The sequence below is a fragment of the Nuphar pumila genome, chromosome 5 (assembly GCF_984573655.1).
Source record: "Nuphar pumila chromosome 5, dmNupPumi1.hap1.1, whole genome shotgun sequence".
Classification (NCBI taxonomy): Eukaryota; Viridiplantae; Streptophyta; class Magnoliopsida; order Nymphaeales; family Nymphaeaceae; genus Nuphar; species Nuphar pumila.
Genome location: NC_143253.1, coordinates 20,662,673 through 20,679,855, shown reverse-complemented (window position 1 = coordinate 20,679,855; position 17,183 = coordinate 20,662,673). Strand labels below are relative to the sequence as shown.

The 17,183-nt window shown below is 42.2% G+C and overlaps 1 protein-coding gene across 2 annotated transcripts in view; it reads left to right on the top strand.

Moving 5' to 3' along the window:
* LOC149837050 (uncharacterized) overlaps positions 1-17,183 on the top strand; it is an 81,144-nt gene that overhangs the window by 20,773 nt on the left and 43,188 nt on the right. For both annotated transcript variants that reach the window (XM_090005784.1, XM_090005783.1), the window contains one exon: positions 16,993-17,112. In XM_090005784.1, coding sequence (XP_089861910.1) covers positions 16,993-17,112 — 120 coding nt within the window. The remainder of the gene's footprint in view (positions 1-16,992; positions 17,113-17,183) is intronic.

Sequence of the window (17,183 nt, the reverse complement as noted above, 5' to 3'; positions counted from 1 at the left end):
TGACCGTTGGAGGGGCTCCAACGTCTATGGGTGGAGCCCCTCCAAGGCCCCTCTTGTGATGTTATAAATAGGGGTTCTCCCCTTTGTATTTTCTCATGGCTTTGAGTCAAAGCCCAAGTTCTCAATAAATTGATTCCATTGTTTTTATGCCTTTGTGCATTTGTGAGTTATTTGTGGGTTGTGCTCTTTGTGCACAAGTGTTCTAAAGTGTTCTTATTGTGCTTTCGTGGTGGGTTCAATATCAAGAATATTAAGGTCTTGATATTAGTATCTTGTTGGAGATACTTTCACAGCTTGAACCCAAATGGAGCGGAGAGGCTATTGAGCTTAAGCACAAGCAATTAGAAGATCGTTTTTTCAATTTTTTAAATAGGCTTAGGCCCCAATTTGAACAAATCCGATCGTCTCTCTTATCCGCCTTCACTTCCCCCTCTCTTGAAGATTAATTACTAAACTAAGTGGGGAAGAGACACGTATGGGTATAAGTAAGAATAACCCAAGTGTACTAGCAACACCTTCCAATAATGAAGAAAATGAAGGTGTTATTGCCATTTCAAGACCGGGGAGCAATTTAAGGATCTACAAGCCTCCTCATTTCAAGAATCAAAACAAAAGTTCAAGCGGTCAAGGAGGAAAGAGGGATTATAGCAAGCTCTTGTGCCACTTTTGTAAGGAACCGGGGCACATCAAGCCAATATGTCCAAAATGGAAGAAGTTGCTAGCCATGGCTACCACATCTCAACCTCAAAAGAGTGCTTATCATCTTCAAATGGAGCTCTCTCATTGCAACAAATTGTGGATGCTCTTCAACCTCTTCTCAAAGGGGCTATTTTTGGAGCCGCCATGTCAACCTCTTCTCCTCTTGGTAAGACATCGTGGCTTTTAGATTCGGGTGCTTCATTTCACATGACCCCAAGTATGAGTTCTTTTTCCGATTACTCAAATAATCGCTTCCCATCATTTGTTTCAACCGCGAATGGAACATCTCTTGAAGTAAAAGGAATTGGAAATTTTGAAAAACAAGGGTTTTTTATTCCAAAAATTAGATTTATAACTAAATTAAACTTAAATTTACTTTCGGTTTCTCAACTCTCGGATCATGGGTGTGATATAAAATTTCCATCTAACAAATGTTGGATATAGGATCGCCGGTCTGAGAGGTTGATTGGGGAAGGCTCTAGGAAGGGCGATCTTTACTACGTCGATTCTCTTCAAATTTCAAAGAACCTATTTTGTAATGTTGTTCAACAGAAAGATATTAATGTGTGACACGAGACATGAACATCCAAATATTGTAAAAATTTTTCATTTACCTTTTGTTAAAAGTCTATGTAAAAGTGATTTCAATTATAACGATTGTATACTTGGAAAAATAAAAAAATTACCTTTTTGTCAAAGATCTATGTTTACAAAAAGACCTTTTGAAATTGTCCATTCGGATGTGTGGGGACCGACACCTGTTTTGTCAAAAAGAGGTTTTGCATATTATGTCATTTTTGTTGACGACTACACGAGATATTGTTGGATTTATTTTCTTTAACACAAATATGAAGTTTTTTCGACTTTTAAAACCTATCATATAATGTTTAAAAATCAATTCAACGGGGATCTAAAAATTTTTAGAACTGACTCTGGTGGATAATACCTTTCAAGTGAATTCAAAAATTATCTTGGAAGTCATGGTATTATTCAACAAAGATCTTGTCCGAAAACTCCTCAACAAAATGGATTAGCCAAAAGAAAGCAGACACATAATAGAGACAACTCGAACTCTACTTATTTCTCAAAACATTCCAAAAGGTTTTTGGGCTGAAGTTGCTTTAGCGTCTGTTTATCTAATAAACCGGCTACCTTCGAAAAACTTGAACAATATCACGCCTTTTGAAATGTTGTATACCAAAGAACCCGACTATAGTCGGTTGAGAATTTTCGATTGCAAATGCTTTGTTCTTATTGACAAGAACAACATGCTTTCACCGAAAGCCATTGCCTGTGCCTTTCTTGGATATTCCGAAACCCAAGGTTTCGTTGTTATGATATTAAGAATGATAAATTATGTTTCCAGAAATGTGAGTTTTCTGGAAAATGTTAATGGTTTTGAAAAAAGTGAACCTTTTGAAGAAAACATGGATTACTCTTTTTTTATTTGAATTATTAGCTCATGATGATGATAGTGATGATGAACTCACTCCTAATGAGGCCAATGATAAAGAAGACAAAGAAGATATTCCCTTCCATCCTCCTATCTCCCAACATAGTGATGAAGGGGCATCGAGAGACCCTATAACATCATATGATTCTTTTACTCCTAAACATAAAGCCTGTCTTAGCGCCATTCATTCCTATGTAGAACCCAAGAACTTCAAAGAAGCCAAAAAGAATGATGAGTGGCTGAAAGCAATGGAATGTGAGCTCTCAGCTCTCAACAGGGCAAAAACTTGAGAATTTCAAGTTCTTCCTAAGGGTAAGAAAGCAATAGGGTGCAGATGGGTATTTAAGGTAAAGACTAAGAGCGATGGATCTCTTGAGAGATATAAAGCTTGGTTAGTTGCAGAGGGATATAGTGAAGAATACATGATTGACTATGAAGAAACGTTTTACCCTGTGACTTGAATGGTCACTGTCCGATGCCTCATCACCGTTGCCTCAATTAACAAATGGAACATCTATCAAATGAATGTTAAAAATGCCTTCCTAAATGGCAATTTAAATGAACATGTATATATGGATGCTCCACCAAGAATGAAGACTTCCAAAGGGAAAGTGCTTCGCCTTCGAAAATCCCTTTATGGTTTAAAACAAGCCCTCAAGGCTTGGTATGATAGGTTTAACTCCATAATGTTAGAAAATGAGTTTTCATCATGTTTCACTAACACTGCTTTGTTCGTTAGAAAAACCAATGCAGGGATTATCATTCTGCTTTTGTATGTTGATGATATGCTAATAACCAGAAATGATACTAAAGGGGTTAAAAGCATAAAATCAATTTTAAAGGATAGATTTGAAATGTCTGATTTGAGATTTCTAACTTATTTTTTGGGTATTGAAGTGGCATACTCTCATAGAGGGTGCTTTTTGTCTCAAACTAAGCTTGCATCTAAGGTTATTGACATGTCAGGTATTACGAATGATAAAGTTTGTGAAGCTTCTGCTATAGTAGGAGCTAAAATGAAGATTGATGATGACATTCCTCTCTCCGATCCCACCCCCTACAGGCAGCTTGTGAGATCATTGATGTATCTGAGTATTACTAGACCAGATATTTCTCATGCAGTTCATACTGCAAGTCAGTTCCAACATGTACCAACATCAGTTCACATGAGTGCTATCTTGCGGATTGTGAGATACATAAAGGGTACACTAAACAAGGGAGTATTCTTATCCTCTTCTTCTGAATTAAAATTAATTGCTTATACTGACTCTGACTGGGGAGGTGACGCAAATAACCGTCACTCCACCACTGGTTTTTGTGTGTTTTTAGAAGACTCGCTGATCTCATGGAGATGTAAAAAGCAACAAAAAATGTCTCTATCCTCAACAAAAGCTGAATATCATGCCATGACGACTACTACCATGAAAATTGTATGGATTCATCAGCTATTAGAAGACATGGGGATCACAATAGAAGGGTCCATCAAGCTATGCTGTGATAACAAGAGTGCAATATACATTGCCAAAAATCATACTTTTCATGAGCGGACTAAATACATTGAGATAGACTGTCAGTATGTTCGAGAAGCGTATCTGAAAGGAGTTATAGATCTTTCATATATAACTTCAGAATATCAGTTGGCAGATTTTTCTACCAAAGCTTTGTGTGCTCCGCAGTTCAATTTCCTCCTTGGCAAACTTTCAGTCATCTTGCCCTAAGTTTGAGGGGGGGTGTTAAATTATGTAATCGAATCTTGTAATCCAATATATATTATATATATAAGGTAATACATATACATATATATAATATGTGTATATGTATCTACCTATTATATATATAAAATATGTATTTATTTATTATTAGCCATAAAGGCTAGTTTAGTCTTTTCACACATTTTACGCATATTCAATTCTTGAATATGCTTTTTGTAATCTTCTTTTTCTTTTCTTTTCTTTATTTTTCTCATTTTTCTTTTTTCTTTTCAATGTACTCATGTACCTTGGGGGGCCCACCACTAGTCGTTGGGCCCCTCCAACGACTATGTGGGAGCCCCTCCAAGGGTCTTCCCTTGCCCTATATAAAGGGCCTCCTATTGTATTATGTATGCTTTGGGTCAAAGCCCAAGTGATTAATAAAGTGTTTTTTTATTCTTTTTATGCCTTTGTGCATTTGTGAGATTTAGTGGGTGGTGCTTTTGTGCACAAGTGTTCTAAGAGTTCTTATTGTGCATGTGTGCACATGTTTATCATCAATAATATTAAGGTCTTGATCATAGTATCTTGTTGAAAATACTTTTACACGCTTCACCCTGAGGTGCACCTTAAGGCATATGAGGCACACACCTAAGGCATAGTTGTGCCTTTGGCTTGCACCACAAGAAAAAAATCCCCTTGCCTTGAGGCGAGGCACACTTTTTGTGCCTTGAGGCGCGTTTTCAACAACACTGTTGTTGTGGTTTGCCAACCAAAAAACAAAAGTCGGCCAAAATATTGAGCTTGTGTTCTTCATACTGACGTGATAAGTTGAATATTCCTGTTATCTTTATTACTCTTGTTACCTTTCTTATTCATGGACCCTCTTCTAAACCCTCAGTTGTGTCGTAGCTTATGAAACATTGAACAATTTTAATTTCCTGACCTGTAAAAGGCAAATAGCTCCCTTTATTAGGAGTCAAGATCTCTTTGGACACCTTGATGGGTTCATCGCCCCTCCACCAGAGTATGTTATAAAAGAAGAAAAGGATGACAAAGGGATCATAATTTCGTCTGTTCATGTCAGAAATTCATATTTCATTTCATGAAACCAGACATTGGTTGCTTATATTATCTCCACTTTGTCACAAGAGGTTTTCATTGGGGTGCCTGATGATTTGCACAACTCTTCAACTTTGGACTAGATTAGTCTAGACATACTCTCAAATCTCAAAATCCAGGGTAATGTTTTTAAGGAGTTTAAGAATTTGAAGAAAAGTTCCATGTTAGTCATGAAATTTCTTAATAAGATGAGACCATCACTAATCAACTTGCAATGGTTGGGTATGAAATATCAGATAAGGATATGGTTTAACATGCTCTCAGTGGTCTTGGCCTTGACTATCATGTCTTCTCTAACACTTTACAGAACTCAGATATGATTCCCACATTCAAGAGTTTAAGGACCAAATTATTACACTATGAGATGACCCTTACTGCTAATGCAGATGCCTCTAATGATGCTCACGAAGTTCTGGTCACTAATGTTTCACGAGGTCGTAGAAGTGGTGACTATTTTAGAGGAGGCAGGGGACGTGGTTGTGGAGGCAATCAGGGAGGTTGAGGTATTTTGCCCACACCAAATATTCCCCCTAATACTGTTGCCCAAGGGTGACATCCTATTCCTACTTGCTTCATATGCAAGAAACTATGCCATATCAAAGCGAATTGTTGGTTCAAGGATGATCCCAGATATAATAAGGGGAACACATAACAAAAATCAATACAAGACCCAATTTGGAGGTTAGAGTAGTAGACAAAACAATGGAGAGGGTCAACTTTTAATGGACAAACAATTACTACTTGCTGCTCTTGCAGGAGTCAATTTAAAACAAAATGAGAAAGGGGTGTGGTATCTTGATTTAGGAGTTGCCAATCATATACAAGTGATAAGGGTAAGTTCTTAACTTTGATTCCTTATCATGGTAAGGATAGTATTGTTACTGGAGATGGGACTCGTCACCCCCATCACACACATTGAAAATATGTCTATTCCTTGGTCTAAATCCAGTTCCCTAAATCTCTTTAATGTGTTTTTTGTTCTCAACATCAAGAAGAATCTCATTTCAATTTGTAAGCTAGTTAATAATACCAATTCATGTGTCGTATTTACTCCGTCCTCTCTTTGTGTCAAGGATCTTCACACAAAGAAGATATTCACTGAAGGGAAAAGATCATGAAACATGTACATTTTGAAGGAGGATCTTACGTCCAAATCAGCTGGTTCCATATCAAAGCTTAGTATAGAGTCATCCAGTCCATCTGTCATGTTTAACTCTTATGTTCCAAATAAAGCCAATGTCTGGCACAATCGTCTTATTCATTGTAGTCGTGCTTTTATTGAAAAATTGGTTTCTAGTAAGCTTATCCCTGAGTCTAGTTTAGAATGTGAGGTTGTTAGCGTTATCTATCAAAGTTGTTAAATTGCAAAGAGTAATGTACTTTCTTTTAATTTTTTGAATGAAAGAACTTCAAAACCTTTTAAAATTGTACATTATGATGTATGGGGGCCAATGCTCAATGCTTCTTCTTCTGGTAGTCGTTATTATGTTTCCTTTTGATAATTTTTCTCATTATAAGTGGATATATTTTATGAAGCATAAACGTAAAGTGTTCAATATATTCACGAAATTCTATATGTTAGTCAAAAATTAATTCTCTATGTTTGTCCTCAATTTTTAGTGTGATGGTGGAGGCGAGTAATCTTCGAAGGAATTCATTACTTATCTTGAAAATAGTGGAATTAACGTAAAAGTATCTTGCCCTTACACACCTCAACAAAATGGGCTTGTAGAAAGAAAGCATTGCCATATTATTGAAAGTGCCCTAGCGATGTTGCATGCGAGAAAAACTTCTTTATGTATCTGGAGAGAGTTTTTTCACTCAGTTGTTCACGTTATAAATATATTGCCCATGAAGATTTTGAATTACAAGTCTCCTTATTATACCCTATTTGGAAAGCATCCCGATTATGATTCTTTACAAGCTTATGGGTGCATTTGTTATGTTCATATAAATAAAACTCAAAGAAATAAATTTGAATTTGGAGCTCATATTTGCAATTTTGTTGGTTATGCTGATAATTATGAATGATTCATTTACTATGATATTAAAAATAAATGTATTCGTATTTCCAGAAATGTGGTGTTTGATGAGAGTTCCTTTGAGTCTGATTCCAATGCAGAACATGTTCAGAGAATAAAGGAAGACAACATTGAATATTATCAGCCATGATTAGATGAAGAACTGTTTTCAGGGCCTAATGATGTTTCCACACCACAAGGAGTTCCAGAGAACCACAAGCAGGAAAGAGAAGTTTTTGAAGAAAAAACAACTATGGATAGAAGATATAAAGAAGGCCATATCTATACCAGAAGAAATAAAGGAGCAGTTGGTTTTGAAGTTGGAGAACCAAGGGCAGCTGGTAATGAAGTCAGACAGGAGTTAGGAAACATGAAAAACACTATCACCCAATTTGATGAAATGATAATACAACCAAAGTTCAAAAGATAAAACAAGGCCAGACATCCTATTGAAAGATGGGTAAGTTATGAAAATTTTATCATAGATCATCAGTCTTTTCTTATGCAGATAGAAAAACAAGAAGAACCAATTTCTTATTCCCAAGCCATCCAGAATAATAAATGGATTGAAGCCATGAATGATAAAATGAAGGCATTATATGAATGACAAACATGCAAAGTGGTTAAAAGGCCTTCAGGTAAGAATGTCACAGGTCAGAACGAGTTTATAAGATTAAGTATAAACCAGATGAGACTATTGAAAGGTATAAGGCTCAACTTGTAGCAAAGAGCTTTACTCAAGAGTATGATATATATTATGAGAAGACGTTCGATCCTGTGGTTAAAATGAGGACAATACGTATCATCTTGTCCCTATTAGTGGATCATGGTTAGGCTCTAAATCAACTTGATGTTAAAAATACATTCTTACATGGAGACTTGAAAGAAGAAGTCTACATGAAACAACCACAGGGATACAATGAAAATAATCTAGTTAAATATGTGTGCAGGCTTAAGAGGGCAATATATGGACTAAAACAAGCCTCTCGTTCATGGTTCAAGAGTTTTTCTCTGAAAATACAAAGACATGGCTTCCACAGATCTTCACTCGATCAATCGTTATTCATTCACAAAGGTAAAGGACATATGACTGTTTTGCTTATATACGTGGGTGACATCATTATTACAAGAAGCTCAAATGAACATATTCAAGAAATAAAGGAGGTGCTGAACAAACGTTTTAAGATAAAGGATCTTAGCCAGTTGAAATACTTCTTCGGAGTTGAGGTTCATAAAAGAATAGATGGTCTGATTTTGACTCAACATAAATACATTATAGATCTCTTGCACAAAACATGTATGTCTGATTGTAAGCCTTTATTAACTCCTGTCCCAGTACACCAGTAGTTGAGCTTTAATGATGGAGAGTTGTATAATGATCCTACTAAATACAAGAGTATTGTTGGAATGCTGTAATATCTTACCTTTCAGAGACTAAATGTTGCGCATGTAGTAAACGAAGTGTCTTCATTCATGCATCAACCAAAAACCACCCGTATGGAAGCAATAAAATGAATTCTCCAGTAATTGAAAGGTACCCTAGGGGATGATCTGTTCTATAAGAAAAGAGATCATAGAGAAAATCTCCTCATAGTTATGGCTTATTCGGATGCTGACTGGTTAAGAGATCCAGATCTGAGAAGATCAATTTCAGGATATTGTATATTTGTTGTAGGTAATCTAGCTTCTTGATCCAGTTGTAAATAACGGGCCATAGCACGATCAAATGCAAAAGTTGAATATCGAGCCATGACAACAACCTCAGAGTGACATGGATAAGAAGTCTGTTACATGAACTAGATGAGATAGTCCCTGATGCAGCCCACGTTGGAGGAGTGAAACAAAGGCCCACCGTGAATTGGTGTGGCTGAAACTCTTTATTAAAATCAAACAGTTGCACTAAACAATGGGAAAAATCAATAACAATAAAGAACGTAAAGGGAAAAACAGTATGCAGGCATTAAAGAATAGGAAAACTGCTGGAGGAAATGACGGCTGGAGCTTTCAATCATCTCTGCCTCCACGCAACCCTAGGAATGGCCTCTTAAAGGCTATTTACTGGACCTGGGTCGCGGATCTAGATTTGGATCTGATCCACGATTCGGGTCAGCCTCTATCTGCAGCTGGTTCTGGGGCGTGTGAACTCCACCACGCCTGGCGTAGGTGCGCAGGGGTACCTCCCTGCGTCGTGGCTTCGTCCCTGCAAGTGAGTCATACACGCGGGGTCCTTCATCTGCCCTTTGTGGCGGATCGGGTGGCACGATGGACCCAATCGGGTCCTGCCCTGCATCATTCTCCCCTGGTTGGGAAGAAGTCGGCTCTGTCGACTTGTTGTTGCCACAGTAAGCATATAGATCAGCCACGTTGAAAATAGGGGAAATATGCCAATCATCGGGCAACTCAATGAGATAAGCATTCGAACCCAATCGCTGAAGGATCTTAAAAGGGCCATACTTCTTATGACTTAATTTGCTATAGGTGCCTACAGGAAAACGCTCTGGACGCAGATACACCCAGACAAGTTGACCGACCTCAAAATGGACATCACGACGACCCTGATCTACGAAAGCTTTGTAGGTCTCGTAGCTTTCAACAAGTTTGGCCCGGGCTTGTCTGTGAATGTCACGCATATATTCGACGACATCAAAGGCATCCAGAGCTGGAGCTGAGAGATCTGACATAGGGGCTAGATCAACGACATGGGTGGGAGACCGACCATACACTACTTGGAACGGAGATTTACCAGTAGAACGGTTAATGGAGTTGTTATAGGCGAACTCAGCTTGGGGCAATACGAGATCCCAAGTTTTGACATTTTCGCCCACTAGGCTCCGTAACAAATTTCCTAAGGTGCGGTTCACAATTTCGGTTTGGCCATCAGTCTGAGGGTGATACGCACTACTGAACTGAAGCTTAGTCTTCAACAAGGCCCATAACGATTTCCAAAAGTGGCTCATAAAACGCGTGTCGCGATCAGAAGTGATTGTGTGAGGTAGACCATGGAAACGAGCAACGTCCTTGAAATAATATGAGGCGACTAAAGAGGCATCGGTGGTGCGCTTACACAGGACAAAGATAGCCATTTTGGAGAACCGGTCAACAACTACTAAAATTGAATCAAAACGACGTGGTGTGCGGGGAAGGCCCACGATAAAATCCATGGAGACGTGCTCCCACGTCCGTTCAGGAATGGGTAACGGAGTATACAGACCACTATTCTGACGATGACCCTTGGACACTTGACACACATGACAGCCTTGGATGAACTTGACAACATCTTTGCGCATTTTGGGCCAAAAGTATCGTTCATCTAAGAGAGCGAACGTCTTATCATGCCCGAAATGCCCTGCTAACCCTCCTTCATGTAATTCAGAAATCAACTGAAGTCTAAGGGAGAAATTGGGCACACATAATTGGTTACCACGGAAGAGGTAACCATTATGAATACAAAAACGGGGGTCAAGGGTGCGATATGAAGAGATGCACCCTTCCCAGACTTTGTGAAAATCAGGGTCTGTGGGGTATAACTCCTTGCATTGTTCGAAACCAATGACCTGCACTGACATAGTCATCAGAAGGCTGTTCTTCCTACTAAGAGCGTCAACCACCTTGTTCAGGGTACCAGATTGATGGCGAAGCGAAAAGGTGTACTCTTGCAAGAAGCTGACCCACTTGGCATGACGAGCACTCAACTTCTTTTGACTATTCATATACTTTAAAGCCTCATGGTCCGTGTACAAGACAATTTCCTTATAAATGAGATAATGTCTCCAATAACGAAGGGCTTGTACAACGACATAGAACTCAACATCGTAAGTGGAGTACTGGCACCTGGCCTGAGTCAGCTTCTCACTAAAGAAGGCAACGGGCCTACGATTCTGACTCAAGACAGCGCCAATCCCCACTTTGGAGGCATCACATTCAACCTCAAAGACTGCACTAAAATCTGGGAGAGCTAAGACAGGAGCACTGATCATTTTTTCTTTGATGGTCGTAAAGGCTTTGCCAGCCGCGGGCGTCCAATGAAAACTAGTACCTTTGAGGCACTCCGTGATGGGGGCCATAAGAGTACTAAAATTCCTCACGAAACGTCGGTAAAAAGTGGCTAACCCGTGGAAACTACGGATCTCTCCTATAGTCTTTGGGGTAGGCCAATCGACAATCGCGCGGACTTTTGCGGGGTCGGCCTTGACGCCATCAGATGACACAATAAACCCTAAGAACACGACACTGGACGTCATAAACTCACACTTTTTGGCATTAACATACAATTTTTCTTTTCGCAAAATATCTAAGACTTGACGCAGGTGACTCAAATGATCGGACAATGAGGAACTATAGATCAAAATGTCGTCAAAGTAGACAACAACAAACTTCCCAATACACGGACGCAAGACCTGGGTCATCATGTTCATAAAGGTACTTGGGGCATTAGATAACCCAAATGGCATGACTAACCACTCGTACAATCCATCACGCCTCTTGAATGCCGTTTTCCACTCGTCCCCTTCGCGTATACGAATCTGGTGATACCCGCTTTTTAGATCTATTTTAGAAAAAATGGAGGCACCAGATAACATATCAAACATATCATCCAAACGAGGAATAGGAAAACGGTATTTGACGGTGATGCGATTGATCGCACGACTATCGACACACATGCACATGGACCCATCTTTCTTAGGAGTAAGTAAGGCGGGAACGACACAAGGGCTAACACTCTCGCGAATGAAACCCTTTTGCAGCAAGTCCTGAACCTGTCTTAATAACTCAGTATGCTCAGTGGGGTTCATGCGATATGCGGGAAGATTGGGTAGACTCGACCCTGGCACAAAGCCAATGGCATGCTGAACTACCCTTGCCGAAGGTAATCCATCAGGTAGTTCATCCGACATAATGTCGCGGAACTCCTCTAGAAGAGGGGCAACGTCCGCGGGAATGGACACTGACGAACTCATCACTGGCTTTGCCACTAGGGCATAACAATAACCATCTTCCTGACAATGGTTCAGGAAAAGCCGGTACGAGAGGCCTGCGAGTCGGGGGACTCGCTCAGGTTTGTCCACAGTGGGAAAACCAGTCTCCTTGATAGGTAGAAGGACTATCTTATGGCCATTAAAGACAAATGAGTATGTGTTCTTGCGGCCATCGTGAGTTGTCTGGCGATCAAACTGCCAGGGACGACCCAAAAGAATGTGACACGCGTGCATAGGGGCTACATCACACCACACCTCATCGTGGTAGTGTTCCCCCATGGAAAACCGGACTAGGCATCGCTGAGTGATGGGAACCTCGTTTCCTTTCTTGAACCAGGCCATCTTATAGGGTTGGGACAACTTTTCGGTGTTGAGTTTCAAGGTAGACACCACACTCTCAGACACCATGTTCTCACATGCTCCGGTGTCAATGATGACATCACAAACGTGCCCCTCACAGTTGCACCGGGTCCTAAAAATGTTATTCCTTAGCCATTTGGATGGGGCCGATTCTCGGGGTGTGGTCAACACATGACAGATGGACAACAAACTTTCGACGTTGCCGTCGAACTCTATAACTCCCCTCTCATCCTCAACTTCAACTAATGACGTGTCATCACTACCACTCTCACTTGCAGACTCTACAATTCCTTCAACAAGATGGGTGTTTCTGCTCACGGTGGGACACTTGGACGCGACATGTCCTAACTCTTGACGCCTAAAACAACGAAGGGTCGACTCACTAGGTTTGGCTTTGGACCGGGTGTGGAAAGCTGGGCCTGATTGGTCAGGTTTGCTAAGGTCTGCTCTAGGCTTTGAATCACTAGGGGAGCTTGCTCCCCTGGTTGGGAAACTCAGCTTGGGTCGACTGGTGGGCTCACTACGGGTCGTCCTATATTCTTGCCTCTGCTTCAACTTGTCCTCGATGTTCATGGCGTAACTGCTGGCTTGATCTAATGTCTCCACTGTGACACAACTAAAATCGTCAGAGATAGCAGGATGGAGACCTGAAATGTACCTCGTGACCTGCTGACGAGCTGTTTCCTTGATCTGCACATGCAGGGAAAGACGATGGAACTCTGCGGTGTATTCTGCTACAGTTCGGGAGCCTTGACGCAGGGTCAGGTATTCCTTGTAGGCTCGCTCGGCGTGATCAGAAGGCACGAATTTTGACTGCATCAATCTTTGCATTTCCTCCCACGACTGTACACGCTCTAATCCCTGCCGCTCTCTCGATCGTTGTAGCTCCACCCACCATGTCTGCGCTAGGCCTCTTAAGCGCGTAGATGCTAGCGAAACACGACGATGCTCAGCGACGGTATGATAGTCGAAGAAGAACTGCACTGCATAAGACCAGTCGAAAAACTGCTCCGCGTCGAATCGTCCTGCAAACTTCGGAAGATCCAGTTTCACACCATAAGTGGAGGAGTGGTCGGGTGCTCTCTGTTGTTGTGGTTCTACCAGTCCTGCAGGATGCTCGTTCCAGAAAATGTCGTCGTCCCATACTGCTTCGTTGGCCGTAGTGTGGTGTTGCTCGCCTGGATGCTGGTGCTGTCGAACTCTCCCGACGGGGGGTCGGCAGTCAGGGCGCGCCGGTTCTTGCTGACATTGCCTCGGTCTGGTTTGCCCGTGGACGGGCACCATCTGCGGCCGGTATTGTGGTACTGGAATGACGTGAAGTCCAAGGGGGGGTTGACGGTTCGGGTGGGGTTCAGGTTCCTGGCGGGTAGAGTTGGTGTAATATGGTTGTGGGTTATGAGTATGGTGTTGGATCGGATGCTGTGTTGGGTTCTGGGTCAGGGTTGGGTAGACAAGTGGGTTTGGATTTGGGTATGGGGTCTGGTGGGTATATGGATGGGTTGATTTGCCCGATGGGATATGGATCAGACCCATTCCTACACTACTCGTCGGACCCAGATATGGATGGGTTGGATCGAGGTTCGAGTTGTGGGGATAATAGGCTTGGTCTGAACTCGATCCCCGATCCAAGAGATTATGGGTCTGGTTTTGACCCGGCTCAAATCCAAACTTGAGCTCCGTTCGGGTCCGATATGGGCTAGGATCGGCATGGGATCTACTTTGAAAGTCAAAATTACTGGGTTGGTTCTGGTTCGGGGTTGCCCGCGCACCTGGACCAACTAGGTAGGTTGGGTAAGGGATGTCTAGACCCAAACCCGCTCCCTGGGACCCAAGGGTTGGTCCCACCGAAACGGGCCTGTGCCCTGCTGGAACAAAAATCGGGTTGGACCCTCTGGCGTCAGGTCCACCCCAATGGTTTTGGCCCGACCCCACTCGTAGAGGTACTGTTTCGGAGCCTCCCTGCGCGGGATCGGGAGGGAGAGATGACTCTCCCCTGGTTCGGACAGACGAACTCGGGTCTACAACTGGGCCCAGTGTGACGCTGGGCCCTGCCGACCCAGATCCATCTGCAGCACCTCGTGCATGGTGCCCTGCAATGACCCAGGACCTGCAGGTGGGCCCAACGCAAGGCTGGGACACTGCAGGCTCGGGTCGCCCTGCAGCGTAGCCCCAGGTACGCGCGACCACGCGCCGGGACCTGCAGGTGGCCCCAGCGCACTGCTGGGGACCAGCAGGTTCGGTCCTACGATCCCAACGCAGGAGGACGCTGTTTGGAGTGCGGGGCCATTACCAGGGAGTTGCTGCTCATCGGGGCTCCCTGGTGTTGATGCGAGTTACTCAGATCTGGGACGGTGGCTGTCGCCGGCAGGAACGCGGTGCTTCGACCCTGCTGGATTTGCGTCGGCTGCAGGGATGCGGTAACGCTGGGAAGTGGACCTGCGGCTGCGCCCTCGACGAGGCCTGCGCACAGTGTTGCACACGGCTCTTGGGGTTTCTCGATCGTTGTCACGCGATCTTCAAACCCGTCCATCCTCTTTGACAGGCCGGCGATATCCCTACTCATTCGCAGCATGTTCTCTTGGATTTTCATCAGTACGTCCATGACACGCAGTAAGGGGTCTTCGCTGCCAGCCTCCTCACGTTCCTCGCCTCGCATCGGATCGCTCCCTGCTTCAAGAGCCATCTCGCTGATGAAGATGGGTGCTGCTCTGATACCACTTTGATGCAGCCCACGTTGGAGGAGGAGTGAAACAAAGGCCCACCGTGAATCGGTGTGTCTGAAACTCTTTATTAAAATCAAACCGTTGCACTAAACAATGGGAAAAATCAATAACAATAAAGAACGTAAAGGGAAAAACAGTATGCAGGCATTAAAGAATAGGAAAACTGCTGGAGGAAATGACGGCTGGAGCTTTCAATCATCTCTGCCTCCACGCAACCCTAGGAATGGCCTCTTAAAAGCTATTTACTGGACCCGGGTCACAGATCCAAATTTGGATCTGATCCACGATCCGGGTCAGCCTCTATCTGCAGCTGGTTCTGGGGCGTGTGAACTCCACCACGCCTGGCGTAGGTGCGCAGGGGTACCTCCCTGCGTCGTGGCTCCGTCCCTGCAAGTGAGTCATACACGCGGGGTCCTTCATCTGCCCTTTGTGGCGGATCGGGTGGCACGATGGACCCAATCGGGTCCTGCCCTGCATCAGTCCCTAGGTCAGTTTTATTTTGTGACAATCAGAGTGCCATCAAAATTTCATTGAATCCTGTTTATCATCGAAAGATCAAGTATATAAAAATTGATTAGATAGCACTTCATCAGAAGTAAAATTGCAGATGGTGAACTTGAGGCCTGATTCGTCGGTTCAGAAAATCAGATTGCAGATCTCTTCAACAAGGGTTTGACAAAGCAAAAATTTTGGTATGTGAAATCCAAGTTGTCCACTTGAGGGGGGGGGGCTATTAATAGATAACAACATTGGGTCTGGGTTTGGATCCGGATCCAAACCCATACCCAATATAGCTGACGTTCCTGGTTTCATATTGATTCTGGGTTTCCTATTAATGTTAGTTTCCTACATATTGTCTTCTCTCTTCTTGTGACAGCTTTGTATACACACAGGTACCAGTTCTTTCACTTAGTTCTCAGTCTTACAGGTTTGGTTGGGAAAGGAGACGGGCCACTTGTAGCTCAGCTCGTGGTTGGCTCCTAAACAACTCTTTCAAACTTGTAAAACAGGCTTGCTGAGCTGAACATGCGTGATAAGTGTTTGACTCGGCTCAGTTCGTATAGGCTCGTAAGTAGTAATATATATATTTTAAGTGTATTTTACATCACATAGTGTAGTGTCGAATGAATGGTTGAAGTATTTAGCTTGCAAGCAATATGTTAAGAGATAAAATGTTATTGTTTCCAGCTTTGAAACAGTTTTTTTTTTTTGTAAATGAGCTAGCTTAAGCTCGGCTTAATAGACCTACAGTTTGATTCCTGTTACTTCCAGTTTTGAAAAAATGTATGTTTTTTTAAACAAGCTCGAGCTCCTCTTGTTTAGCTTGGGCTCGTTATAAGCTCGAGTTTGGCTTGGCTTGCCACAGAAAGAAGCAAGCTTGAACACCTCAATCTTGGCTCTGGCTCATTTACCAGCCGTAGTTGCACGTGGTATTAATCTGAATCTGCAGATGTGTTTATCATTGTTTGTTTAGTAGAAAAGATGCCCTGGATTGGATTATTTCAATTAGAAAACATGAACTTTTTTATTTTAAATTTTAGATGCAACACGAGCCATTGATTTTTAGATTATTTTGTATGTATGGATATAAAAGTACTCCAATCTAATGCATGGTTTTCACTAAGTATAGAAATCTCATTTTTAGGGTCTAATTTGCAAAATATGCAATAAATCATTGAAGGTTAAAACAATCCTTTTCTTGTTTACGCCATAATATATGGTTGCTCTTCTCCTTCACTGGGGACACATGGACAACAGTACTAGTATATTCACGGTATCATTATTTCAGGGTTGTGCTTGTATGAAGTTTATCTTGGTTTAGCAACACGTGCTTGAAACCTGAATCACTTTATTATTTTGCACATATATGAACATGTCTGAGATATTATTCAGCTATTATCTATTAATGATGTTCTTCTGATATCAGTTATTTTGGCATTTTGGCAGGTGAACTGTATTCTGTTGCATGTAGTCCAACAGATCCTGCATTGGTGGTAACTGGAGGTGGGGATGACAAGGGATTTATTTGGAAGATTGGCCAGCTAGACTTGTGTTTGGAGCTCTCAGGTGTCTTTGTACTGTTTCTGAATATTATTTTAAATCCTTGTCTTCAGAGCATCACCAGCATTGCCACTGTA